Below are 27,465 nucleotides of genomic sequence, written 5' to 3' on the forward strand. Positions count from 1 at the left end.
ATACTAGTAAGTCAATGTAATAAATTCAAAAAAAAAATCCAACTAGATAGAAAGTTCAAGAATTTGCTCAACAATCCTTTTGTCCTCTTCTTCGGCACAACAAAATAGACTGGAAGGAGAGTATTGAGCTTGAAAGGTTTCACGGATTGATGGCAAGACTTGATTTGTAACTATGACTTAGATAAGGAGAAATTTTTTATTTTCAACCCTTTTTTATGTATTTGATCTACATAAGACTCTATTTATTAGACATTATAGAGGTTCAGTAAAAACTATGCCTGATGTAAATAGTTTATAAGTGTTATGTGATGTTTATCCACACTCTAACATTAATAGCACCAATTATGGTTAATTAAAACTAAACTAAACTAGACCAATTATTATGATTAGCTATGATATTGTAAAACATACATTTTGTAGTTTGTACTGTTAATTGAAGGAACATATTTATAATATCAGTCTTGAATTTGAACCTATAATATTATTGATGCTGGGTTGCTGAAAATTTATTTATCGAAATCACAATCTTATAATAGCCACAATAGCGGAGCTAGAGTGTTGGCTCCAAAATTTTGGTATCCGGTAATTAGTATTCGATACGATATTCTGGATTAAAATTTTAGAATTGCGGATATTTGAATTTGGATATGATACGAGACATTAATACCATTTGCTATTTGATATTTTTCAAATACCAAATGATTTAATTAATGAAGGTCATATATCAACAAGCCCATTACTCATTAGTACAAGTCCAGATAGAAAGTTAAAAACTAAACATAAACAACCTAAATACATATGTCTTTTGGTTGTGTCAATTTATTTTTCTTGATGTCTTCTTACTTGATCTTCTTTTATAAACAGTATTAACTTTGTAATACAATGGGCTACAACTTCAATATGGTATTAAAGAATACCGTACCGAATTGAAGTTTGATTTACCGATTATCGAATTATCGAATCAAAATTTAAAAATTTAATATTTGGTATCTACTTTTAACTACCAATTACTAAATTACCAAATTTAAAATTTAAAAATCCTGAATCAAATACCGAACACCTACTCGTAACCATAAGTTTCAAATCCCAACTCCATTTCTAAGCCGGACATAAGGAGTTGTGGAGGATACAAGCGTGAAGCGTCTAGAAGTGTAAGAAACGAGGGTGAATCGACTTTTATGGTGTCAATCTATTACTTCGATTTTCCTTACTCTCTTTTACCTTCCCTTTCTTTGATTCCAACATACAAAAAATGAATCCTATTTTTCCGCGGAAAAATTGACCAATAACCTATTTGGTCAAGCTTCTAGTAAATCAAAAGTACATAAGCTTTTAAGGAAAAAAATAAGAATCCTTTAATAGTAGCATAACTTATTTTTAGGAGCTGAAAAAAGTTTAAAAAAAAGTTGGAAGAGATTGTTTGACATTGCTGTTAAACAACTACTTATTATTAGGAGTATTAATAAAGTCCTTCATACATCATAAAAATTCTCAACTATTTCATTTCTAATGTTATAACACAATATTTTCATAATAGTAGAAGATCTGTCTTGTATTTCTTAAGGTATACCTGAAGGTTCATTTTCTTTTTCGATCTCTCTGATGATGTCATGATTAGAATAATAGTTAATGTTTTCATCCTACAAAAGTTTTGTTGTTACTTTTTTTTTTCTAATCCTGCAAAAAAAATATGTAAAATAACATATAAAACATAGGTTGAGGGTAATTTTAGATTTAAAAGTTAAATGATATTATTTATGAGTCATTTTTCATACATTAGGAATACTTTTGACTTTTTTCTATTGTATAAATTAATTTAAGACGTATGAATCTTATAAACTTTAAATTCTAAATTCTCTTATACATTTGATGACACCATATTGAATTATGCAAAAAAAAAAAGTAAGACCCAAAGTAGAGACTAGTAAAGTTTTTGTTTTAAGCCTTAAAAACTTTTGGTGAGCTAAAAATTTTGTAATATTATTTTATCGGTTTATTTTTACTTTTAAAAAACTATTGAAATTTGCAAGAAAAAAATCTACAAAATCTTTTTAAAAAAATGGAAAGAAGGAATTTTTTTTACTAGTAAAAATATTATAGAATTTGAATTACACTACTCAAATCTTCATATTATTAGATAAAAATTATTATGCAACAAGATCCAAGATAACGCATTATATACACATGGCTAATTTGTTAACTTGTAATAATCTTAATAACATTATTACTATCATATTTTTGTTGTAAGGTTAAAAATATTATACCTTATAAAAATATTACACAATAAACAATAATCATGAATTAAAAAAATTGATGCCTTATTATAAGTTAACTTTAGCTTATTGATTTTATTTAGATGATAACCAGTTGTGAATAAGTTTTTAACTAAAATAATAGTTCATAATTGTACAAACTTCATAAAGTCGATAAAAACCCAACACCCAAAAAAAGCTTACCAAACTCCTTAATGATAATTTTTTTATAAATCTACATTAATATATCCAACAATGATGTTTTTTCTTATGATTCCTAATGCATGAAAAAGAATCATAAGAAAATGTATGAGTCATCATTTGTTGAATATCTTGACGTAGATTTAACAAATAAAACATTGTCATTAAGGAGTTTGATATATTTTTCTTTGTATTTTTGGAGAAAATTATACGAAATGGCAAACATTTATAGTGTATTATTAAATTAAGCTATAATTTCACTTATTTATGATTCATGACCATAGTTTATTAAAAGTTGCTACGGGACCCACCACAAATTTGCATCATAATAATAAACATACGAAAGGGAGATTCATATACCTTTTTATATAAATCACAATTCATCTCTCCTCTTTGCACTCAATTATTTTTCACCTAATATTTCATCCACTTGAGTTTTGAATTCTCATGCTCCTCCTTCAAATCGTCGTATTTTAATTTTAGGTAATCGCCAAAATTTATTTTCAATCAATTTTTTTTATTTTGTATAGTAAATTAATGGATGCTCAAACTCCATCAAAGAGGATTACTAACATAAAATTTGAGAGGAATTGCACGTTCAATTGCTAAAATTTAAAGCAATTGAAGTGATAAGATCTAATGAGGAGTATAGATCCAAACACAGAAATGATCCAATCAGAATGCAAGAAATTATCAAAGATTCAAAGGCAAAAGACATCAAAATAATGAGGGAGAAAATAAAGTGAAGTTGAATATTGTTCCAAAAAGAAGAGGAAAGTATTATATATAATTGTATATATTCGTTTGTTTTTTGTTTTTTGTTTGTGTATTCTGATCTCCCACATATTAACACACAAAATACTTTTATACGATTCATTTGTATATTTTCAATAATTGTATAAAATTAGTTATATAATAGACAGACTTCTATATATAAATACAAATATAAATATTTGTATATAATACCTTTTTAGATCTTATTTATATATTTTCAACAATTATATACAATTACTTCTCTTGTATTTGTATACTATCAGCAAGCACACGTTCCAGCTATTATTTGTATAATTTCAACATTATTGAGGTATTTGTATAAGTTGTTTTGTATATTTTTTGGTGATTTGTATTTCTGTCAATACATTTCACACTATATTGTATATGATTCTATGGATTTAACGTAACCGACTTTCTTACTTTTTAAGACCTTAAAAGCATATATTTTCAATAATTTTATACAATTACTTTTTTGTATTTGTATATTACTAGTAAGTATACGTTTCAACTAATTATTTATATAATTTCAGCATTTGTACTTACTTCTCTCTCTCTGTGTGTGTGTATATATATATATATATAATCTTTTATTTGGTAGAAGTCATATTTGGTAAGAAATTCTAATGAGATACAATCTCATGATTTATTAGATTGTTTTTCTTTTTTCACAATTGAAATAACTGCCCATTTTTCTCAAAAAAAAAATTGGCACATTAGATCAGAACCTCTTAAACTTGTCGATTTTTATTTGGTGTACACCTAAACTTTGTGTTGGCTTAATTACCCCCCTCAACTTGGTAATTTGATAGTCGCGGTCCCCCAAAATGGTGACAACTCATGAATGTGTAATACACGCGTTGCCACATAGATTTTTTTATCCATGTGTCTTTTTTTAAGAAAAAAATATATATTTTTACCTTTTTAAGTTCATTAATTATTTAATCATCTTTTCAAGGCCAATTTTGTATTAAAAAATTGAAACAATTATATTTTGCCTATATTTTTTTTTATTTGGCTAAAGATAGTAATATTTTAATCAAGACCAGGAAAAAAATAGAGAGTTAGAAAGGATAATTGTTGTATCTAAAGAAGAACTAAATAAAATTTTAACAAAATATTTTATTTATTTGGCCCCAAAAGGAACAATGCACAATTGAAATAAATAAATTTTGCATGAAGAAAATACATAATTTTTTATTTTTTGTATAAAATATCTGTTTGAATTTCTTTATTTTGGCTAAACCTTCTCTTAACATGGATAAAATAAATAAAGTTCCAACTAAATTTGTAAATTTGGGTCTTGAAAAATAAAAAATATATATATCAACAAATAATAATTGCATATGAAAAAGAATTAAAATACATTCAGAATAAAATATGCAATGTATATTAAGAAAAAGTATATAGAAATACGATTGAAACAAATAAATCATTATATTGATTATGTGCCGTTTAATAGTTGAAAATACCCACTTGGAAGCTGATTTTTGTTCCCTGTCACGCGATTAAAAGAGAGTGCATTCACGCTCTTTGCCACATTAGCATCCAGAGAGGCCGCGACTATCAAATTACCAAGTTGAGGGGGGTAATTAGGCCAACACAAAGTTTAGGTGTACACCAAATAAAAATCGACAAGTTTAGGGGGGTTCTGATTTATTCTGCCAAAAATATTTGAAAGCCAAATTATATAAATTATTAAATACATGCAAAATATACAAAGGAAAATATCTATAGCAAAGCTATGGAGCGTAACTAGCCAAACTATAGCTATAGAGGCTAATTAATTTTTTTTTCTTAGCTATTTATGAATTTTTTTCTATTTTTATTGTATAAATAAAACTCATATTTTAACTATTTTTCTTTTGTACAACATTGACAATTAGTTAAATTTTTTCCAGATTGATTGTTTTGATGCCGATGGAAAAGCATGCATTATATCAAGAATTTGTCCAACATTAATCATCTATGACGACACACATTTGTCTGCTTTCTACAATGATACAAAAATAGAACATTGAGACTTTTCATGTCTGGAGCATGGATTAATTTGAGAGATAGAAGAAGAACACACAATTAAAAGCACTACGACTTACATAAAAAAATGTTTGTCTTTGACCCATTTTTTTTTATGTATTTGACTAACATAAAACTCTTCTGGTTAGATATTACTGAGGTTCAGTAAGAACTATACCTGGTATATGCAATTTATAAGTGTTATATGTGATACACCCTAATTTTAATAACAACAATTTCTATGGTTAACGAAATTAAACTAAACTAGGCCAATTATTATGACTAAGAGCCCGTTTGGATTGGCTTTAAGTTGGTCAAAACCAATTTAAAGCCCCTTTTCAGTTTTTTGACGTATTTGCCTAATGCTAACTTTAAGCCAGAAAGTTCTTAAAGTCAGTCAAAAATGAAAAGTTAGGATTCCTAACTTTTTTTTTTCTAAGTGCTTAAAGTCATTTTCTTTGACCATGGAAATTACTTTTATATCCCTTATATTTTAATTATATTTCCAAACTATCTTTTTTATTCTTTTAACCCTAAAATTCACATAATTTTTCTCATTTAAGCACTTTTATCCAAACACTCAACTGCTTATTTATAAAAATAACTTTCAGGACTTTAAAATTCTAAAAGCATTTCATACATAAAAGTTACTTTTTTTAAGCCCATCCAAACGGGCTCTAACTATGGTATTGTAAAACATAGATTTTATAGTTTATGCAGTTACACTTTGTTTGGATGTTTTTACGAATTGTTTCATATGTATCGTATTGTATTGTATTGTGTTGTATTGTATCGTACTGTATTGTTTTAATGACTATAGTGTTTGGATAGATTGTAACGTTCTCCGTCGTTACATAGTGTCACACATCCATGATTCAAATATAAAACTTATAAGAAAAGTAAGGTACAAGGTAGAGTTACTATGAAAAATAGGATAAAAGATAAAATATAATTATTAAATAATAAATAAAGACAAAAAAGAGAAGAAAATATTAAGTTAACGACGCGAACACACCAAATCGGTCATTACATAAAATGAGTCTTTTCGTCGTTACCTAACAATAGATTTAAAAGATACGATACAATATAATTTAAGTAACAATCAAAACAAATATTATATTTAAATTAACAATACAAAACAATACAACGGGCAACAACCATCCAAACAAGGTGTTGATGGAAGGAAGATATTTATAATATCAATCCTGAATTTGAACCTATAGTGTTACTGATATTTGATTGTTGAAAATTTATTTATCGAAATTACAATCTTATAGCAGTCATAAGAGCTGAGCTAGAGTGTTGGTTCTAGAATTCAGTAGCTTTAATTCAAACCTTGTATTTATCTTAAAAATTCATTGAATATATATAAATTAGAATCCAATGATTAATTCATAAATCTCAAATTCTGACTCTACCTTTAATTCAGACATAAAAGTTATAGAGGATTCAAGTGTGAAATGTCTAGTATGGTAGAAATGAGTGTGAATATACTTTTGTGATATCAATCCATTACTTCGATTTTCGTTACTCTCTTTTAGCTTCCCCTTCTCTGATCCTAACGTAAAAAAATGAATCCTATTTTTTCAGGCTAAATTTGATTGGTAATCTATTTGGTCAAACTTTTAGAAGTAGTAGCATAAGTTATTTTTAGGAGCTGAAGAAAATAAAATTAAAAGCACTTTCAGAATTTTAGTCAAATATATATTGTTACTTTATTATTGATAAAAATATATTTTAAATTGATTTGTCAAACACAAAATATTAATTTTTAAGAGTATTTTTTTTAAAAACAATATGATGCAAATAAAAAGGTTGCATTAATTTAAGGGTGCAAAGATGCAGATAACTCTAGCTTAACTGGGTTCAAGTTCAAATCAAACTTGGGGCATTTGTGTTATTCCCAGTTCGTTAAAGCTTAGCTATAAATATTCGAATGAATTCTCCTTAGCATTTTTTGCAAAAATCAGAAATCTCATTTTGTGGATCTGCAGCATAAAGCTGAAAAGCTATGTCGAAGAACAACAATGGCGGACCGTGTGTTCAACGAGATCACGAATCTTCTTACGATCCAGTTAGATGGTTGAATCTGATGATTTCGGAGCCTTACTATCTATTTCACTTGCTAGTTTTCTTCTCTTACATCCCCATTCGTTGCTCCGCTTTCCAAATCCTCGATCCTGCTCGCAATTCGTTTCTGCTTAAACGAGTATACACTCTTCTCGGCTTGAATCTCGTCTTTTGTTTGTGTGAATAAGTGGTTTTGTGTGTGTAGCTATATTGATACATGCAATGGCTGATGAGAATGAAATTGTTTGGGATGGTTGTTACCTATTGTATTGCATTTGTTACTTTAAATTCAATAAGTTTGCTTTAATTGTTAATTAAATTTTGAGTTAATGGTAATAAACACACGAACTATCATCATGTATGTGGTAAAACACACCTCAAAGCTGATTAGACTAACTATTTAATACATAGATTATGATACTTTAGGTAGAAAAATGGAACAACTTATAGTTAGGATGTGAAACTTACTAAGAAGTGATAGTTCAAGAGTATTTTTGACCATTTATATCATATTGTTAAATTTGTTGTTATGTAATGATGAAAAGTTTCCTTTTTGTAACAACTGGTATGATAGCTTTGTTCCTTATCCTAGCTGAACGATCACCATCTACTCAACTAGGTGTTTTTTAATACATAGATAGTTCAGGTAGGAAAATGGAACAGTTGGTGATAGTTCAGATAGAGAAAGGTAACAACTAATAGTTGCAGTGGGAAACTCGCGAAGAAGTGATAGTTATGTGTTTCCATTTTTATCTTATTGTTAAATCTGTTGTTATGTAACAATGAAAAGTGTCCATTTATGTAACGGCAGGTACATAGTGTTGTGACCATTTTTTCTTCTCATCTGGCATGATGAAAGGCAAAAACAATACAATCTATCCAAAAATGGCACTTATCAAAACAATATAGTACAATGCAATAGGATACATTTATGAAAGGATATTTAAGAACAATGTAAACAAGCTGGTAAAATACTTGTTTGAAATTCTGTTCCTCTCTGTACTGTCATTCACGATTTGCTGTTTCATTGGCAGGAGATTCAAGTGTTCATTGCATACTGTGTCTTGACTGTTGTGAAGGTATATATTTAACTGATCCTTTTCCAATAGAGATGTAGCATATGTGTCCTTGCTTCTTTTTTTTCCCTTTGTATTTTTGTTCATTCCTTGCTCGTCCCCCCAAGGCTTATCCAATATACATGTTTTTTCACTTCAATTGGAGTTCACAGTCAGACTGCTCAAGTTGAAGTTTATCCTTTGATATGTATCAGTATCGCCTAGTTTTCTTAATTGGATGCACTAAAGAAAGAATAGATCTTTTCCTTATCCTATTGAATGAACTCGTATAACATTTCAGTTGCATAAAAATTTGTTTGCCAGCCCCTGCATTTTTCTATTGTTTGATGCCTAAAATTGTTACTTGAAAAGGAGAGATCTATACCTGTTGTTTGACATTGTTGTTTACTTTGCATGACAGATTGTAAGGACAGAAAGCTGGGAATCCTTCATTCAAGATACTTTGTTGTTTGCTAAGGTTATATCTGTTATTTTTATGCCCTTCATCCTCAATCCTCACATAATTATGCCCTCTTCACCATGATGTATAATTAATATGCTTGTGGATAACTGGATATAGTTATCTCTGATTTGCAAAATCTATAACCAACCTCAAATGCCGGTAATACTTACCCCATCTCATTTTGTTTTCCCAAGTTATTATGTAGAAAATCAACTAGATTCTTCTTTGTGTGAGACCCTGGTTAGTTACTTCATATTTTAGATCGTTTTAGCCCCAAAACTGGTGATTAGTAGTAGGGGTGTTCATGGTTCGGTTTGGGTCGGTTATTGATTAAAACCATAACCAAACCAATTTAATCGGTTTTTAAATATCTAAAACCATAACCAAACCAAGTAAAATAATAACCACCGGTTTGGTTATTGTCGGTTTGGTTTGGTTTTTCGGTTTATAACTAACCGGGACAATTCAAATATTCTCTCTCTACATTCATCAAATTTCTTATGAAGCTCTTTTTTCCTCACGGCCCACAAGGGCGAACTTTGCTGCATATTGAGGGAAAGACATGCTGATGGAAAATCAGGTGGACCAAACTTGCAACGCAGTTTAGATTTAAAAGAACAAGTCAAACAGAGGTTCCAAAATACAAACAACTTTGTCCATTAAAATGAAAAAATTACATATTTAAACTAAACTAACTAGAGAATCCATAATATCAAAATTAAATTAATAATTAAAGGTATAAAATATCTTTAATTATTTATGAAAAGCTAATATTATACATATAAATAATAATAAATTTTATGTATATAATTATCGGTTTGGTTCGGTTATTTATTCGGTTATTTTTTACTATAACCATAACCAAACCAAATATTATCGTTTTTTCAAATTTAAAACCAAACCAAACCAAATGTCGGGTTTTTTATTCGATTTGGTTAAATTTTCGGTTTGGTTTTGGTTTTAACCAAAACTGTGAACAACCCTAATTACTAGTACTATTTTCCATGTATTTTCTTCATTTTAACCGTCGATAAAAAAAATTGATCTATATTTTCGGTAAATAAGTTAATCAATGTCCAATAGAAGAAACAAAATTTATCAGTCAACCCTCATAAGCCAAATTAAGTCATACTCAAATGGGACAGAGGTAGTACTAGCTGAAGTCAGCTCATCAGGGCTTCTGAGTTGAAGGAAGAACTAGTCGAACGTGTCTGAGAAATTATTGGTTCTTGCACTACTTGCTTTAAATATTCGATTGAATTTTCATCTAAGAAATGGCTGCTAAGGGCTATTGTGCGTTTGTAGTACGGGAACATTTTGTACAGTAATTTATATCTTGAAAAGATTTATCGGGAATATGTGTACGTTCTTTCTAGAAGTAAAAAAGGAAACACAGTTCCCTTGATACCACGTACTTCAATTGATTTAGCCTGCAACTTAAAACTGTTGTGAGGAGAGTGTGTATAACTGTTGGATGTGTCTCACGTATGATATCTATCTCCAAATCTGGGGGTTCGTCTAAGTGACGATTGTATAATGGAAAATCTGTGTGCACTTTGGATAAGTCTATATCATGTGAATTTCGGAAATCTCCTAATACAGCTAATTAGAATAATGGGGATTTTCTCAGAGAAATGCAGATAATTTTGTCTGCACAACAGAGGATCGCAGCAGTTATCTCACCACCCACCAAAAAAAGGCTAGTTAACTAAATAAAAGAGATCACAGTTAAATTGGAAAATGTAGCAATCAATTAAAACCTTAATTTCGTAAACGGCCTTTATTATTGTGGGTTTCTTTTCCACATTATACCTTTAGGAATGAAAAGAAGTTATCTGTCAGCAGTTACTTGAAAGAGAAACAATAAAAGAGAGCTTTCATAAACATAAGATTAGTGCTACAGTGACCAATTGCAGTTTGTATTTTTTTTTTGATTGATAAAGTAACAATTTTATTGATGTTTGAGCAATGGCAGTCTGTAACTTATAATGGAAAGATAAACTTGAATTACAACTTATGATACTTTTAAGTCATAGCATTTCAGACTTTCCCCATGATTGGAAAAAAAGCATTGCAGACTTTCCCATATTGGTCTTAGTGGTACTGGTTTGAAAAATTTAGAAATCTGTGGACTAAGAACGAACATGGTGAAAGTGGTGTATTCAATCTATCTTGGTCCTCTTTGATATTCCACTATGCTTATACAAAAGAATGAAGAAAAACAAATCTGTGGGAATTAGCAGAATAGTTATTGCTTTGCGTTCAGTTAGTATGATATGTAGCAAGCAGAGAAGTTCTTATTAGGAAATAAATACTGTAATTAGGGTTCATCACTTCATCCTGACATTTCACAAATTTCTGCTCCTTGATTGTGCATACTTGGGCATCAAATTTAATATTGGAAATCTGGCTTCAAATTTCATTACCATCTACAGCCGAGTAGTTCTTTATAGCTTCTGTTGAATTCTTATTATATACATTGGAATATTTGACACAAAATTGCTTCTTTTCAGATTTTCCTTACTGCCATCGCTTTAGTTTTGGATTATCACTTGGCTCTGTGGTATGCATTGGCATTTTTAGGTGGGTTCTACTCTTGTTTGCAGTTTCTGATAATGTTAGTTCTGAAACTTGATAGGGAGGTTCAAAAGCACTATGATTGTCATATGCGATGCATGAATAAGAACTATGAGAAATCTATTTATTAGATGGATGGCTTACTGATGTTCTTAGCCTTTTGCAATTTATTTGAGAATGTCGTTTATATTTGGTAATTTTCTCAGACCCCACTTGTGGGATTTCACTGGGTATGTTGTTGTTGATGTTTATACTTGGTAATTTTATCTAATGCAGTCGTCGTATCGGTTTCTTCCTTGCAGTAATACACATTATAGCACAACAGCCTCCATATGAAGGACTAGGTACTCTTACTACTCCCATTATTTGGTTTACCACACTTCTAAAAGCTTTTTGTGAGGCTACATTTGTTTCTTAGGGCACGTTTGGTTGGGGAACAAGTTATCCTGGGATTGTTATTCCACCCTCAATGTGGGATAAAAATAGCACTTAATTCCAGGAAAAGTTATCCCGTGATTTTATTACACCAAACATGGGATAACCTCATCCTAAAATTAATCCCGGGATTAGTTATCTTTTATCCCTCATACCAAACGAGCACTTGTAGTTTTCTGAACATAATAAGGTACATGCAGTGACTTGTAAAAATAAAATTAAAGGTACACTGAGTGTGTAAATGTAAATGTAAATGTTCAGGTTCTTCAAATCATTTGACACCACTGCAGTTGGAGAGTTTGCTTACTGAAGGAAATACATCACGATTTTGGCTGGTTGGTTCTCTGCAGTTTCTTATTGGTATTTTTTTATTTTCTTTGGAAAAGTTCCTTACCTCTATTTTCTACTTAGCGTTGTGCCACCCTGAAGATAAAGAACAAACATTTTTTTATTTGTGGTGATTGTGAATGGTTAGGAGATTTGGCCATTTGGGAAATTCTCTTGAACGGTATTTGTGCAAACAGAAACTTACAAAGACCTTGTTTTGAAAATCTAACACATATTTGTTCTTCTAGCTGATCCTGTCTGCTATATAAGCTTCTTTTTTTTTCTTTTGAAATGGTAAAGGTATTATTAAGTCTGCTATACAAGCGCTGCTTTTATCCTGTAATTCTTGCGTAGTTGAGTGGAAAAAACCTTTTAATTTGCTTGGCTCCACAATGTGGTCAGCACTATGTTATTGTTAACATTTATTCTTGTGGTACTTCTTAAATGGACGTTGGGCCTAACTCAACCCAAAAGCTAGTTCATGAGGGGATTATTGCCCAAGACCATATAAAGAGACCTCCTATCCCTAAGTGAGCTGATGTGGGACTGAACACCCCCCCACACTCTGAGGACTGAAAATCTGTTGTGTGGAAAATATAAGATGGTGGCACGACATCAGGTAAATAAAGATTGGAAAAGGCCCGACTCTAATACCATGTTAAATGGACCTTGAGCCTATCTCAACCCCTAAAGCTAGCTCATGAAGGGAGGATTGCCCAAGAGGCCAAGACCATATAAAGAGACATCCCATTCCTAAGTGGGCCAATTTATATTCTCCTTTTCTGCCATTTATCTGCTACAGAAGTAAAACTGGAGTATTTAGTTAAAATTCCTTTAATTACATTTAATGAATGAGTAGACGACTTGATTAAAATGTTTTAACTTTAGATCAATAGAATTTTAATTAGCAAATTTCACTATTTTGAATGACCAAATATAGACTGTTTAACTTGTAAATGATTATGTTAAAAAAATATCACATGTTACAAAGTTGAATAGAAGAAATAATGAGGACCTACTCCCACTCTTGTGTCATGTGGCAAAAAGCAAATGGATGACATGAAAACGACCTCTCTGTTTTTTGTATACAATCTCTGTTTTTATGTTCCTTCTTATTCTTAACTGATTGTCACCTTTGGCAGGTTGAATTTCGCGCTTTCTCCACATCGGCTTGCGTATGCACAAGTTCCTTTTTTCCAGAACTTTCAATAACGTGAGTGATATGCTCCATTATGATTAAAATTATTATACAAACTTAGAGAGGCATTTTATGAAGTGAAGTTGGTAATTTGTTCACCCAAATTTGAATTCTCTGAGAGTTTTTCTCTTTGTTGGAAATGCAAGTTTCTTATGTATTTTTCTGAACAGATACTCAAATAAAAATTTATCTTTTGGGACAATTGATCTTGGACTCTTCCCTAATGCTGCAGAAAGATTTGGCATTTCTCTTGGTGTGTTATTATTTACTCTACTGTTACATCTGTTATATGAAGTGGATTTGTTGATTTTGTGGTGTTTAATACTTTAAGTGCTAATGTTGTTTCGTTTGACTTTTCAATTGACTGGTTCATTCGGAGATCTTATTTAGGAAGCTTGAACCAACTTCCAGTGTACATTCTATTTGAGAATGCTGTAGAGGTTGCACGCTTTCCAGAGTTTGATTCTGAGCCATATGTTTTTGGTCCTACCATTACAAAGGTATTCTCTTCTACCACAAGGTGCAAGTGTCATATCGGCCTACCCCTTCCCCTGCGTCCCCTTTCTGTTCCTAAGCGAAGTAATCTATTCCTATTGCATATTTAAACTGCTCACTTCCACTTTGTGGGTTTCTCTCTTTCCATATAATAGAAGTATTCACCTTTTTTATCTTTCACCAATATATTTGTGCACAATGCCTTATTGTTGACCTCATACTTTTTAGAGATTCAGATTTTGTCATACTTTAACAACGACCAGCTAGGGAGTAGATCACATTTACAAACCCTCAAATCCTTCTGCCTAACGAAAGCAGAAACTTTCTGCCTAATGAAACCACTATACCGAAGGCCTGAGCCATATGTCATATGTTTATCTATTCAAAAGCAGAGTTCTGAAAATAGAAGTTTTATGCCATTATACAAATTTTGTTAGATAAATAGTATACCAAAGGTTCCCGGTTAAGGATTTTTTTATTTGGAATTTCCCCTTCTGCTAGGCCCTGATAATGACATACTTTTTCTTGTATATGTATCATATCTTGTGCAGTAGATATAATCAATTGAAGGACTGAAAATTTGAAGTAGTAATGCAAGGCTGTTGTTATATTGGATGAGATTAGGAAAATCAAAGATCTTGAATAGACACAAAAATGTGTTTTTTTCTCTTAAAGTATTTATGATTCAAATCTTGATGTTCAAATGCTACTACAACTCCTTCAGCCTCATGAGTCATCAAAGGGCTAAAAGTGGTAGGGACAAAGTGGTAACGCCAAAGTTTAAGTCCCAAGCTTGGTTAGACACTTCAGCTATTATTGCTGGAAGTTCTGTTGCTGGGAGTCTAATGAGCTAGTCGAAGAATTTAGCTTATGACCCATAGCCTCCAGCCTTAATTGTTGGTGAAGGAGTTACTGTGATAAACAAAGTCCTGTTGACCTTTTACCACACAATGTCAGTCTAGTATAACTTCATCACAAATTGTGGGATAAAAAACGTCAATCGAACGATATCAACAATACATTCAGCTGATGTGCAAAGAATTCAGACAAATGCACAACACACTACACAACTTTGACCAGATCATTTCCCATCTTTAGGAATAGGACCTTTAGTGTGCTTGAATGGTAGATTGAGTCTGTTACAGACTAACCTTTTTTTGTATAAAACTATAAATAACACATTGTGTTAAGTGCTGGATATACTACAATGCAAACCAATCAGTCAAATTTCAATTGGATTCAGCTATTTTCTCACTTTTTTTGTCGCATCGTTTATTGCTTTCCTATTCTTACGATTAACCAATGTTAGCCTGAATCCAATTCTCTATAAAAAGCTTCCATACATGACTTGTTTAGATAGGACCTTTAAGTAAGCCTGGGAACCCATATACGAGAAGTAGAGTCCCATTCTCCTCGTTAACATCTGATCACAAACTCGGTGATCGTGAGGTAGTGAAGACAGAAGATTTGGGCTACTTTATAGACTGTCCAACTATTTTTCCTGCAGCAATTAATAAAAACTTCCCTTATTGTATTATGAAGATTCATCCTGAATTGGCAAAGTTTACGCTGACCGCCAGCCTTCTGCTACCCTCCTTCTTTATCCGGATTTGGGACCAGCGATGTGAGCAAGTTCATGCAGGTGGAGTTAAAACCTTACCTTACCAAAAAGAAAAGAAGAACTTTTTTTCCTGCGACAGTATTGTTAAAATAAATATACCCCCTACTCATAAGAGGCAAGCAAATATTCTACTAAATACATATTATCTATGATATCTTAGTTTAACGAATATATTGGATATTGTGAATCTCAGACACATTCTAAAATATGACTTCATTAAAAATGCAACCACAATCATGCCTCATGCTTTCGATGGCTACCCTATGGTGCCTGCTGTACTTTGTGAATCTCAGACACATTCTAAAATATGACTTCATTAAAAAACACAACCACAATCATGCCTCATGCTTTCGAAGGCTACCCTATGGTGCCTGCTGTCGGCACTATATCTGTTCTGAAAAATTATACTTAGCAATACCTTATTCCTTCTTTAGTGCAAATATAGGTACTTGAATTTAGCATCTTAGAATCAGTTGTATCTTGTCTTTCTTGAGATTTCAGGTGTCTGTTGTTTATGAACGATGAAATTCTGTGCTGATGACATTTGCAAGTTATTTATTGCAGAGACTTCTTTGTGGGCGTTTTGAGCTTGACAAAAGACTTCTGGATTATGTAAATGGAAAATAGGTAATGGTGATCTGTAATTGTTTGAGAGCCTTTAAAGTACTTTCAATACCTCAACTTGTGTGCTTCCCATCACTGTGTATATTTTAATGTTTCTTTGCTTCTTGTGTTCATTCATAACAACAACAATATACCCAGTGAAATCCCACAAGTGGGGTCTGGGGAGGGTAGAATGTACGCAGACCTTACTACTACCTCATGGAGCTTGTGTTCATTCATATAACCTTATAAACTCACAGTTGCACAATGCACATCATGTTTTCTTGGATTCTTCATGAGGTGGTACAATTCTCCTGATATTGCTATCCATGTGGTCCCGAGAGGATGTATTTCTCACACTTGTGAAGCTTCGTTCTTCTATCTCTTATTAAGTGGATTGTAAGTAAATCATCTGCACAAACATATAAATTTCAGCCTATTACTTTGCACATACCAATTAGAAGTATAAGGAACATACAAAAATATATCAATCACTATTTTGTCTGCTTCATATATCAGACTCATGAAAGAGCTAGGTAGCTATTATCATAAAAAAGAAAAGAAACAAATAAACCTTGAGACAAAATGTCGAAGTAGTTTTATTTGCAAATAAGTACTCCAGTATTGACTCCATCCAATGCTATTATCTAATATTCCTTGCGTAGCAGTTAGTTCTAGTCCTATTAACTTTCCTTAAGCCCTTGGAACAACTCAATACCTTGTTTTCTATCTCATTTCCTTGCAAGCATATTTGTTCAATGAAAAAGGTTACATGCTAGATAATGCGTTCTTGATCTCTCCTTTCCGTTTCCCATTTGATTATATCTCTTTTTAGGGGGTGAGAGGTGGGGACATTGGTTCATTCAATGAAATGTTGTAGACCTATATTGTCATCAAACATAGGAACTTCCTCTGTTTTGTTGCATTTTACCCCAAAGACAATTGAATTGCTCGATTCCCTGTTTCATGTGTTGTTCGACATGCTTGGAAGTTGTAACAAACAATTTAGGTTGTCAAACATTGTTTTTCTAATTCACAGGGCTGTGAAACTACAGTTTGTTAGCATAAACGCTATGTATACATTGTTAATTACCTTTAGCCTGAGAGAATTACTGCTTGCAGTTAGGAATTTCTTATGTTAGTTTAAAGTTTATATCTGATTTTAACCCTTGTAACATGAATGTTCATTTAGTAACCCAAACAAATACATTGGAACATTCCTGCAGGTCAAACATGAAAGGTATTTGCGATCTCTCATTTGTTCTTCCGACCCCAATAGAACTCACACGGTTTCTGAAGATATTAATCGGTTGCTGGATCAGAGATATGAATTTGTTATCCCCTTGATGTGGAACATGAAATTGAGGGGACTAGTTGAAAGGAAATTGTCTTTTTCAGTTCTTTTTTTCTTACATTGTTGACGGGCATTAGGCGATCAAGCAGAACGTGCAGTTTGTTCATAATTTTGTATCGAGTTACCACGATATTTTGGAGCTTCACTTATAAAAGCTCGAATTCTATGATACTGTAATGAAATTTCACTTTTAAAAAGTTTTAATTTCAATATATTGTGCTTGAGTTTTACATGTATGAATTTTCGAACTCTATGAATTATACGAGAATTTCACTATATAAGCAAAAGTGTTATAGTTTGAACTTTGAACTATGAATTTTTCAATTTCTTTGCTATTATTATTATTAGTAGTATATTTCGACTCCTGTTTTTCTTATTATTTCTAAAGATTTGCTGGGACTTTTTTTATGCTCTGGTTAAATTCTTATAATTACTCATAAAAGTGTCTAGATTTGATAAATATAATTTCAATCATCTTATTAGGAGAAGTTTAACGATAACTTTCCTTCTCTTATGGGTAATCAAATTAAAAATATAATATTGAAAGATAATTTTAATTATTCTTTAAAGAAATCTTATGACCAAATGGTACAAAAGAACCACTTACCCCCTTCTTATATGTCGTATTTTCATTCATTATCCGCCACGTAGAATTTCACTAACAGTTTAAATTACCAAAATCCGTAATCAATTTTAATCGAGAAATTAACGAATAAGAAAATACGAGTTACGTGGGTAATAACCAAATGAGAATTCATTAATTAATTAAAAAAAGAGGAAACAAAATAAAATTATAAATGATATAATTCCATTTGTTTTTTCAGTGAATTTTTCTTTGATTTTAATTTTTTAAATTATTATTAGTACTTATATACTGCAATACTTTTTACGAAGATATTAAATATATAAAAGCTATTGAAATTTACTTTTGAAATTTACACTGTGCCACGTAAACTTGATTAGGGAAGTAATTTTCTTTGTTCATCACTTCGTCGTCTCAAGTGGCAAACCCATTGTTTTCATCGTTTCTCTTTCCATAGATCTTCACAATAAACCTTGACTTTTTTACCGGCCACCGACCGTCGGCTAGTTGCGGTGCTTAGATTTCTGTAATTCCGATTTAGTCACCGGAGATCTGTTGTTTGTGAAGGAGTGAGTGGAAGAAGAGTCTAGAAGGCGAGCTTTGATAGATGAAGATCGAGTTAGGGTTTTCACAACTTGATGGATGATCGATATGCCTCAATTGCGTAGTGGAGTGCGTAGAGGCCGTCAACCGATTGCTGCGATCGAACCGGAAGAAAACAACGATAACGATAACAAGAGGGTTACAAGGAGAACAACTGTTGCAAGGACTACGAGGCAGAGGGGAACTGCTGGAAATAGAGTAGGAGGAAGGAAGAAGAATACAGATAACGAGGAGAAAGAAGTTGTACCAGTAGGTGATCAGAATGCTGTAAGGAGAACAACGTCTGGAGAAGAGGATAAGGAGAAGAAGGAAGTAGAAAAGGAGGAAGAGGTAGGAGAAAAACAGATGGATGAATACGACAGTGGCGGCCAAAGTGGTGATAAGGGTTTGGCTGCTGAGGATGAAGGCAGCACAGCTCCACTGCCTGAAAGGGTACCAAATTTTACTCATAATCTCTCCTTTCAACAATTTGTCTGTGAAGTTAGATAACTGTCTTGTGTTTTATTGGATGTAATTATCTGTCTGAACTCTGTAAGTCACGAGGTTGCAGATTTCTGGGTCTGTCACTGTCTGTTGTGTAATTTTTCATAAACGTCTATCTGCAATGTGTGATTTTTGTTGCAGTAATTTAGTTTGCTCATAGATTTTGAAGTTGAAAGTTGAAACTTGAAAATTGAGTTTTTGAAGTTGAAACTTGAAAATTTGAGTTTTTAAAGTTGAAACCTGAAAATTTGAGTTTTTGAAGTTGAAATCTGAAAATTTGAGTTTTTGAAGTTGAAACTTGAAAATTGAGTTTTTGAAGTTGAAACCTCAAAATATGAGTTTTTGAAGTTGAAAGCCTGAAAATTTAAGTTTTTGAAGTTGAAACTTGATAATTTGAGTTTTTGAAGTTGAAACTTGAAACTTGAAAATTGAGTTTTTGAAGTTGAAACCTGAAAATTTGAGTTTTTGAAGTTGAAACTTGAAAAATGAAAATTGAGTTTTTTGAAGTTGAAACCTGAAAATTTGAATTTTTGAAGTTGTGTTTGGACATGCATTTTACTTGGAAAAAATTTGTAATTTTGTGAGTGGAAGTCCCAAAAACTGATCTGAGTCAGTTTTTGCTAACTTCAAATTTAATGTCCAGACAGATATTTGAAGATAAATTTTCAAAATCTATGGTTAAGTGCTCATGGTGTAGTGTTTGACTGTGGATTACAAGTACTTCAGTTGGGTGTACTAGTAGTTTCTACATTTTGTTCTTTCCGACTCCTTTGAATTTCATCATCAGTCTTGCTCAGTGGGAATTTGTTTCTGAGGTCTTCTTTTGGGAACTTAAAGATAGGCTGAGTATGGGCTGGGTCGATATGGTTCGCTTGGTATGGTCTAGTTTTGGTTGTGACATCACACGCACATATACACACAATATATATATAGTTATTTTTCACCAACTTTGTTTCTGATAAATTTGCTTGTGGTTGCCGAAATTATGAATTCTCTAGTCCTGTCAAGGTGGAGACATCTTGCTGTTTCTTTTCCACTTTACTTTTTCCCTAGTTGTACATTGAGGCACTTGACTTGATTGTTGTATTAAATTGTTTCCTTTTGCATCCAATAGGTCCAGGTTGGTGGATCGCCAGCATATAAGATTGACAGGAAACTTGGTAAAGGAGGATTTGGTCAAGTTTTTGTAGGTCGTCGTGCGAACCTAGCAAATCCACATGAAAGAAGTGGCTCAGGAGCGGTAGAGGTACTTCATTACTTCTCCAATTATTTACTGTTCTATTTGTTGTATGCTGAAGAAAATTCTCTTATTATGATGAAGTTATCATTTCTGGTTCTAGGTTGCCTTGAAATTCGAGCATAGAAGCAGCAAAGGTTGTAACCATGGACCACCTTATGAGTGGCAGGTCTACAAGTATGTGGTCATTTTACGCTTGTTGCTCCTTCTGTTATCTTATTTGTATTACTGATGTCTGGTAACTAAAGATTTTCTAAGAGTTGATGCCCGTTCCTGCTGTTTTTAGTGCCCTTGGTGGTAGTCATGGTATACCACGCGTACATTACAAGGGACGTCAAGGTGATTACTACATTATGGTATGTCATCTGCAGTTTAATGTAGTTATTTTAATTATTCGTTTCAAGTTACAGTTGATTCCAATCTCCTTTAGAACTGCTGAATTCCTATAATGAAATACAGGTTATGGATATGCTTGGTCCTAGTTTATGGGATGTCTGGAACAATAATTCCCACACGTAAGATCTATTCTCCATCTGTATTATAGAAAATGCTTATCCTTAAAATTATTTCTGTTTTCTGGGCCTCATTGCTAGCTCTTTGGTTCTTATGTTTTCCATTCAGGATGTCTGTTGAAATGGTAGCATGCATTGCCATTGAAGCAATCTCCATACTAGAGAAATTGCACTCCAGAGGGTAAGTATATCACGCTTAGATTAACAGTTCCTAGTGTACTACATGTATGAAGCTGTTTTCTATCTTTAGGTAAATTATAAATTCTGGCAATATGGCTTACACTGTCTGTTTTGGCCTCACTGAAAAGAAAAACAAAAAAATAAGAAGTGCAACAAGGAAATAATGTTTAATTGATCTGATTGATTTGTCTGGCTGATATTGTTCTGAAGGTATGTGCATGGGGATGTAAAGCCTGAAAACTTTCTTCTTGGAACCCCTGGAAGTCCCGATGAAAAAAAATTGTTTCTGGTTGACCTTGGATTAGGTGAGTTAATTGTAGCTTAGAACAGAAGAAGGAAACAACAATTTTTGTTGATCTTTCCTATATTCTCTCTTTGTTATCTTCATCATGCTCTATTCAGCATAATATGGTCATATGCTGATTTACCTGTTTGAATGGTCCAGCAACAAGGTGGCGTGATGCTTCTACCGGCTTACATGTGGAGTATGATCAACGGCCTGATGTCTTTAGGTACAGTATTCAATAATTCAATTTGTCCTATCTGTTTGTTTGGCTACATTTGTTTTGCGTCTGCTTCCACTGACTATTAAGAGAACCATTGCCTCAGAGGAACTGTAAGGTATGCCAGTGTACATGCTCACCTGGGAAGGACTGGAAGCCGGAGGGATGATTTAGAATCATTGGCTTACACGCTCATCTTTCTTCTCCGAGGCCGGCTGCCTTGGCAGGGATACCAGGTTTTATTTTTTCTTAACTTAATTGCGGCATTTTACTTGTAATTGTCTCCTTCTGGTGACGTGATTTTTTTCTGTTTAGGGCGAGAACAAAGGTTTCCTTGTCTGTAAGAAAAAGATGGCATCTTCTCCAGAAACTCTTTGTTGCTTCTGCCCTGCTCCATTTAGGCTGTTTGTCGAATATGTTGTGAACTTGAAGTTTGACGAGGAGCCTAACTATGCTAAGTACATCTCTTTATTTGATGGAGTAGTAGGTCCAAATCCAGAAATCAGGCCAATCAACACTGATGGTGCACAGAAGGTAGGTATTATTTGCATACATCTTTATTGCAGATTTTTGTTGATGTTGAAGAATCAGCCACAGAAGTAGAATTTTGCTAACATGTTTTTCATTTTCTGAAGCTTATATATCAAGTTGGGCAGAAAAGAGGAAGATTGACAATGGAAGAAGAAGATGATGAACAGCCGAAGAAGAAGGTTCGCATGGGAATGCCTGCGACACAATGGATCAGTGTTTACAATGCACGTCGCCCAATGAAGCAAAGGTATATACAGTTTTGAATCTCTTTGGTTTGAGCATTGTGAACAATGCAGTGATTGTTTCGGCTCGCAGGTATCACTATAATGTTGCTGATATGAGGCTAGCTCAGCACATTGAGAAAGGAAATGAAGACGGACTATTTATTAGCAGTGTGGCATCTTCTTCAAACTTGTGGGCCCTAATCATGGATGCAGGAACTGGGTTCAGTGCCCAAGTTTATGAATTGTCACCTTTATTTCTTCACAAGGTCTGTTATGCTCCAACGAGTGTGGTCTATGTTGAAGCATATTCAAATTAAATTATGTTGCATATTTGCTATACTTCTAGCAAACTTATGCATGATTCAATTTACTCCTTCATGCTCTAGCTAATTCCCTCTGTATATGTTTAAACATAGGAATGGATTATGGAGCAATGGGAGAAGAATTATTATATTAGTGCCATAGCTGGAGCTAATAATGGAAGCTCATTAGTTATCATGTCAAAGGGTTAGTGAAACTCTTGTAACATGCTATACATGTTTTGCACCATAATCTGAATTAGGGAAGACTAAACTTAGTTTTGTTTGTAAAATGGCAGGTACGCAGTATCTGCAGCAGTCATACAAAGTCAGCGAGTCTTTCCCATTTAAGTGGATAAACAAAAAATGGAGAGAGGGTTTTTATGTCACTGCCATGGCAACTGCAGGAAGTAGATGGGCAATTGTTATGTCTCGTGGAGCTGGGTTCTCTGATCAGGTTTTTATCGTGGATTCTCTTTTGATTTTTTAGGGTCACTTGCTATTGTATTCAACTTTGAAATTCGGTATATAATTTGCAGGTGGTGGAATTAGATTTTCTCTATCCTAGTGAAGGGATCCATAGGAGATGGGATGCTGGATATAGGATTACGTCGACTGCAGCCACATGGGATCAAGCTGCTTTAGTTCTAAGTATTCCAAGAAGGAAACCTGCAGATGAAACACAAGAGACACTTCGTACTTCTGCTTTTCCTAGCACTCATGTCAAGGTTGGTTATTTAATCAATTATGCTTTTCTTGACAGGAACCACTCCGTTTTTCGGTTTTTGATTTTTTGACTCCATGTTCCATAGTTAACTATTGATTGTGCTCGCTGCAGGAGAAATGGGCAAAAAATCTTTACCTTGCATCTGTCTGTTATGGGCGAACTGTTTCTTGAGGCACCAAGGTTTGGCTGCTAATTTTCCTGGGTGCCATGTGATAACCCTGAATGTGCCTTGAGCAACATCCTGCTTATTTTTCTAACTAATGGAGAAAAATACTATACTGTTTCATGCTTGTCAACCCGGCTTTTCTTTTCATTTGGGGATGCTATTTGCAAAATCCATTGCCATCAATGTATGTGAATATTAGTATAGGCAGTTCTGGATCTAGGATGGGAGTAATTTACATATTGGTTAAAGATTGTACAGCTTGAACGATAATTAGTTTTCAGAGACGACCAAAACAGGATATTCTGTAGTATTATGAACCGTGCAATTTAATATTTTGTAAAGGATTTTGAACACTGGTAGTCAGTCTCATTTTCTATTTCTATTTTTCTTGCCCCTTCCTGGTTTTGGCTCATGTCAGTCCATATATTATATTGGTTAATCTTCACAGCGAGTTTGTGCTTGAAATGAATTTTAACTTACATTTATAGTAGAACTTTGTTCCTGTTGTTTTGTATGTTAGCTCTATCACTCTTCATGTGCATTCATGATCATTTTGGAGCTTTGGTCACTGGAAATTTTAATTTTCAGCACAGGTTTCTCTCCTCTGCCATACCTCTACACTACAGGAAACTCTTATTCTGAAATTGTCCTTGTTTAGTTTGTTGCTCTTATACTGAAATAAGAGGTAGTTTGAAGGCAAAAAGGAGCAGTTGTAGTCTGTGAAATATAGTTGTTTGCACCACCTGTACTATTGAAAGATGGAAATGTTGTGAATTTAGATAACATGGTGGACATGCTAGATTCTGTTTTCTCTGTACTTTCGCGGTATCATCTTGATACTGTTTTCAATAAAATCCTACCTTATTAAAAACAATAACACTCTGCACTAGTGACCGTCTTGGCACTTTGGTTACCCGACAGAAGTAGTATGAGTGCATACACCCCCACTCCCCATTTGTACATTATATTTTTGGCTGGGATAATAATTAGTTGATATTTTCGAGTATCTGTCTCGCAATACAGCATCGTTGATTATTGGATATTTAAGATTCCCAGTCTGTCCTAGAAACTATTAGCTTGAAGTGGTGGTTTTCTCCAGATTTTAATGTGGCATTTGACATGAAAACAAGGTGGAAAATTTGTTGGTCAAGGTTCTTTTCACCTGGTTTTCCTTCCAAAGGAGGCCTTTATTTGTTTCCTAACAATTGGAAAATTTCCGTTTGGTGGTTAGATTTTTTTTTTTCCTGTTGTCATCCCCTTCATTTAATTTTTAGGGTATGAATACATTAGCCTGCATTAGAGTGATGTAATAGGTAACCAGTACATTAGCCTGCAAAAATGAAGATTTGTAGGTAGAAACTTCTAACAAGTATTTGAGGTACCATACTGAAGTGTACTCAATAGTTTTTCTTCTGAAAAGATGCTTATTTGCAATATGTTGCATACCTGGAGCTGCAAAAGATCTATTACCATATAGCAACACGGGAGTTACTTAAGATGTGTAAGTTACCAGTCTGCTAATTATTCTGTTGCCACTATTTGGATTTTGTGTATCCAAGGCTATTTAGAAGCTATTATTCTGGTGGAAGACTGGTCTCTTGCCCATGTTACCTTTTTTTTTTTTTAATAAAACAGTATCAAAAAATTTCAACTCTTGTTAGTTTTTGTTTTTGTTGCCACTCCTATTAAAAGATGTTTAGCGTTAATGTCCTCCTTTGAAATAAACTGTAAAAGTATGCAAACTCCTTTCTAGCTAATAGGGGTTGCTTGGTAATCATTGCTCAGATTTTTCTTACTTAGGTTCTTTGAATATATGAGCTTCAATATGCTTATTGCACTTCTCATTTTGATGTTTCTGACTTGACATAATACATAAATATGACCCTTAACTTGGCTTCAGCTAGCAACTATGACCTCTAACTTTACTAGTGCACAAGTAGGCACGTTAACTATCCAAAACTTGAACAAATAGACACATTCTTCCTACATGGCGACAATTTTGTGTCCTACGTGACGTCCTACATGTATTATATCACGTAGGACACGTGTGTCTACTTGTTCAATTTTATATAAGTTTAAGTTCCTACTTTTGCACACCCAAAGTTAAAGGGCATATTTATGTATCATGCCTTTTGACTTTCTGTGACTCTTCACAGTAGCTAGAACACAATTTGGGTCTGGCTGATTTTATCAAAGGTCAATATGTACTTGACTGTTTAGTTTGAATGTTCCGTGCACTGGTACATCTTATTAGTATGCATTGAATCTTTAGATAGCAGAACATATTTGGTGTGTTTGGTATGGAGGTAAAGTTTTTCTAGAAAATGTTTCCATTTTCCCATGTTTGGTTGGGCAGAATGTATTGGAAAACATTTTCTCTAGGAAAATAAGTTCCTTAAAAATGAAGAGAAAACTTCCCTAATGAAAGTATGGAAATAAGTTTCATAAGTGACATTTCAAGTTTATTATCCCCTCCCCACCCACCCAATGCCCCCAACCCCCATCCCTTGACTATTTCACCCCATCGCTCCTCACTCCCCACTTCCCATAGTATTTTGCTAGATTTTATATAAATTCTCTTGAGATGAACATTAGAAAATAAGCAAGAAACCTAGTTGTTCTCCAAGAAAACAGGTTCTAGCAAAATATTTTACTTCATACCCAACACACCATTATCTAAATTCACGTGAAAGTGATCAGCTTATGTTGTATGTTCTTGACCTTCATAGAGGAGTAAGTCTTTGTAAGATTATATAATGCCAAAACATGAACAAGCTCCTGCTCCGTTTGACATTGATAAATTCAACCTCGGCTAATTCAGGAATTGACAGATTAATCATGTATGTGGTTTCATGTTCTCTTCTCTAGAGAAGTTCTCTTGATCTGCTTGTTGGTCTACCTTTTACGAGTTCCTTAGAGTTGTTTTTCGCTGCGGCATCTTTGTTTCAAACTTATATTGCCTTTTCTGATGTGTTTGGTATTTTCTTGTGATTCTTGGGGTTGATATCAGAATATTCTGGAATCTGCTGAGTTCCCATCATTGCTGATATACCCACCCCTCCCTTTTCTGGAAAAAAGCAATATCAGCTGGTCAAGCATGTGGTTTCCAGACTGATGACTACAGGGTTTTAGGTAATGCAAACAGCAGTTGGTTGGACTCGTTTGTTGCAAGATATTCTTTCTTTTGTAGGTTATATTGTGTGTGGTAGGTGTCTGCCTTCCTGTGGCTTAGTGTGGTAATGATAGCTGCTAATCCGATGAGAGTTTTTACCAAGCATTTGTGAATGAACTTAATTTGTTACTTGGAAACCTGTCTTTTCTGTGATGGGTGTCCCTACTTTCAAATGCAATCCTAGCCCCAACTAGTCTTGTGGTGTCTTTGTATTTAGGTGACCCATGTTAATTTTGCCATGCACAGTTCTGTGGTGTGCATAGATGCATCTCTAGCTACATCTGGCGATTGGCTGGAGCTGCTTTCTCTTCCCAGCTTCAGAATATTTAGAGGATCTTGTTATACATAATACGGATATTTTGTGATAGTTTGTTCAGGATCAAACTGGTGCATAGCACACTTGGATGGAGCTAAGGTTGGTAGTTATTGCACTTTCTTTTTGGAGGGGTTGATGTCTTGGTACTCAAAGGTGTGTGTGGCTTAGCGGTAAAAAAAAAAAGTGAGTGTGAACTTGGACAGTTTTTTTCTCTCTATCTTACGCATGTTAAGCAAAGTCATTTGTTATATGTGCTTTTGGGAGATAACAAGCACTTGATGTTGGTGGAATAGTTGAGGTGCGTGCAAATTGGATCGAACATCACATTGGAGGGTGGAAAGGATGGGTGGTTTTTTTTGTGGGGTGGGTGGGGGGAGGGGGTGTTGATGCCTTGTGGGTTGCACTATATGTGGAAACATTGAGCTGGATCAATAAACCAGGTTGTGGACGTGCATAGTTAGCTACTAACAAGTATCTCAAGGGTATTATAA

General features: G+C 33.4%; 2 protein-coding genes across 3 annotated transcripts; both read left to right on the forward strand.

The window, feature by feature from the left end:
- The first annotated feature begins 7,078 nt into the window (after nt 1-7,078).
- On the forward strand, nt 7,079-17,678 carry LOC129881883 (uncharacterized). 2 transcript variants are annotated; one of them, XM_055955999.1, is made up of 12 exons: nt 7,079-7,449; nt 8,345-8,389; nt 8,787-8,843; nt 11,342-11,411; nt 11,708-11,749; nt 12,102-12,175; nt 13,310-13,380; nt 13,536-13,618; nt 13,756-13,865; nt 15,403-15,502; nt 16,046-16,108; nt 17,311-17,678. In XM_055955999.1, the coding sequence occupies exons 1-11, from the start codon at nt 7,252-7,254 to the stop codon at nt 16,066-16,068; spliced, it is 873 nt and encodes a 290-aa protein (XP_055811974.1). In that variant the 5' UTR covers nt 7,079-7,251; the 3' UTR covers nt 16,069-16,108; nt 17,311-17,678. The 2 variants fall into 2 exon arrangements, with proteins under 2 accessions (XP_055811974.1, XP_055811983.1); XM_055956008.1 differs by lacking the exon at nt 15,403-15,502.
- A 694-nt stretch (nt 17,679-18,372) lies between these two features.
- On the forward strand, nt 18,373-23,839 carry LOC129881899 (casein kinase 1-like protein HD16). The gene is made up of 16 exons (XM_055956017.1): nt 18,373-19,056; nt 20,222-20,353; nt 20,448-20,521; nt 20,631-20,700; nt 20,804-20,859; nt 20,966-21,037; nt 21,247-21,341; nt 21,482-21,548; nt 21,646-21,775; nt 21,855-22,073; nt 22,175-22,317; nt 22,386-22,560; nt 22,711-22,801; nt 22,893-23,050; nt 23,133-23,321; nt 23,432-23,839. Exons 1-16 carry the CDS (start codon nt 18,664-18,666, stop codon nt 23,489-23,491), a joined length of 2,124 nt encoding a protein of 707 aa, XP_055811992.1. The 5' UTR covers nt 18,373-18,663; the 3' UTR covers nt 23,492-23,839.
- The last annotated feature ends 3,626 nt before the right edge of the window (nt 23,840-27,465 follow it).

This window comes from Solanum dulcamara, chromosome 1 (assembly GCF_947179165.1).
Source record: "Solanum dulcamara chromosome 1, daSolDulc1.2, whole genome shotgun sequence".
Classification (NCBI taxonomy): domain Eukaryota; kingdom Viridiplantae; phylum Streptophyta; class Magnoliopsida; order Solanales; family Solanaceae; genus Solanum; species Solanum dulcamara.

Bases quoted from the DNA above. Each gene is read 5' to 3' on its own strand.
- LOC129881899 (XM_055956017.1), top strand. From the start codon at position 18,664: ATGATCGATATGCCTCAATTGCGTAGTGGAGTGCGTAGAGGCCGTCAA. The intron at 20,860-20,965 runs GTAAGATCTATT...TTTTCCATTCAG, and splicing joins TGGAACAATAATTCCCACAC to GATGTCTGTTGAAATGGTAG. The intron at 23,322-23,431 runs GTTGGTTATTTA...TGCTCGCTGCAG, and splicing joins TTCCTAGCACTCATGTCAAG to GAGAAATGGGCAAAAAATCT.
- LOC129881883 (XM_055955999.1), top strand. From the start codon at position 7,252: ATGTCGAAGAACAACAATGGCGGACCGTGTGTTCAACGAGATCACGAA. The intron at 11,750-12,101 runs GTACTCTTACTA...GTAAATGTTCAG, and splicing joins GCCTCCATATGAAGGACTAG to GTTCTTCAAATCATTTGACA. The intron at 13,866-15,402 runs GTATTCTCTTCT...TGTATTATGAAG, and splicing joins TTGGTCCTACCATTACAAAG to ATTCATCCTGAATTGGCAAA.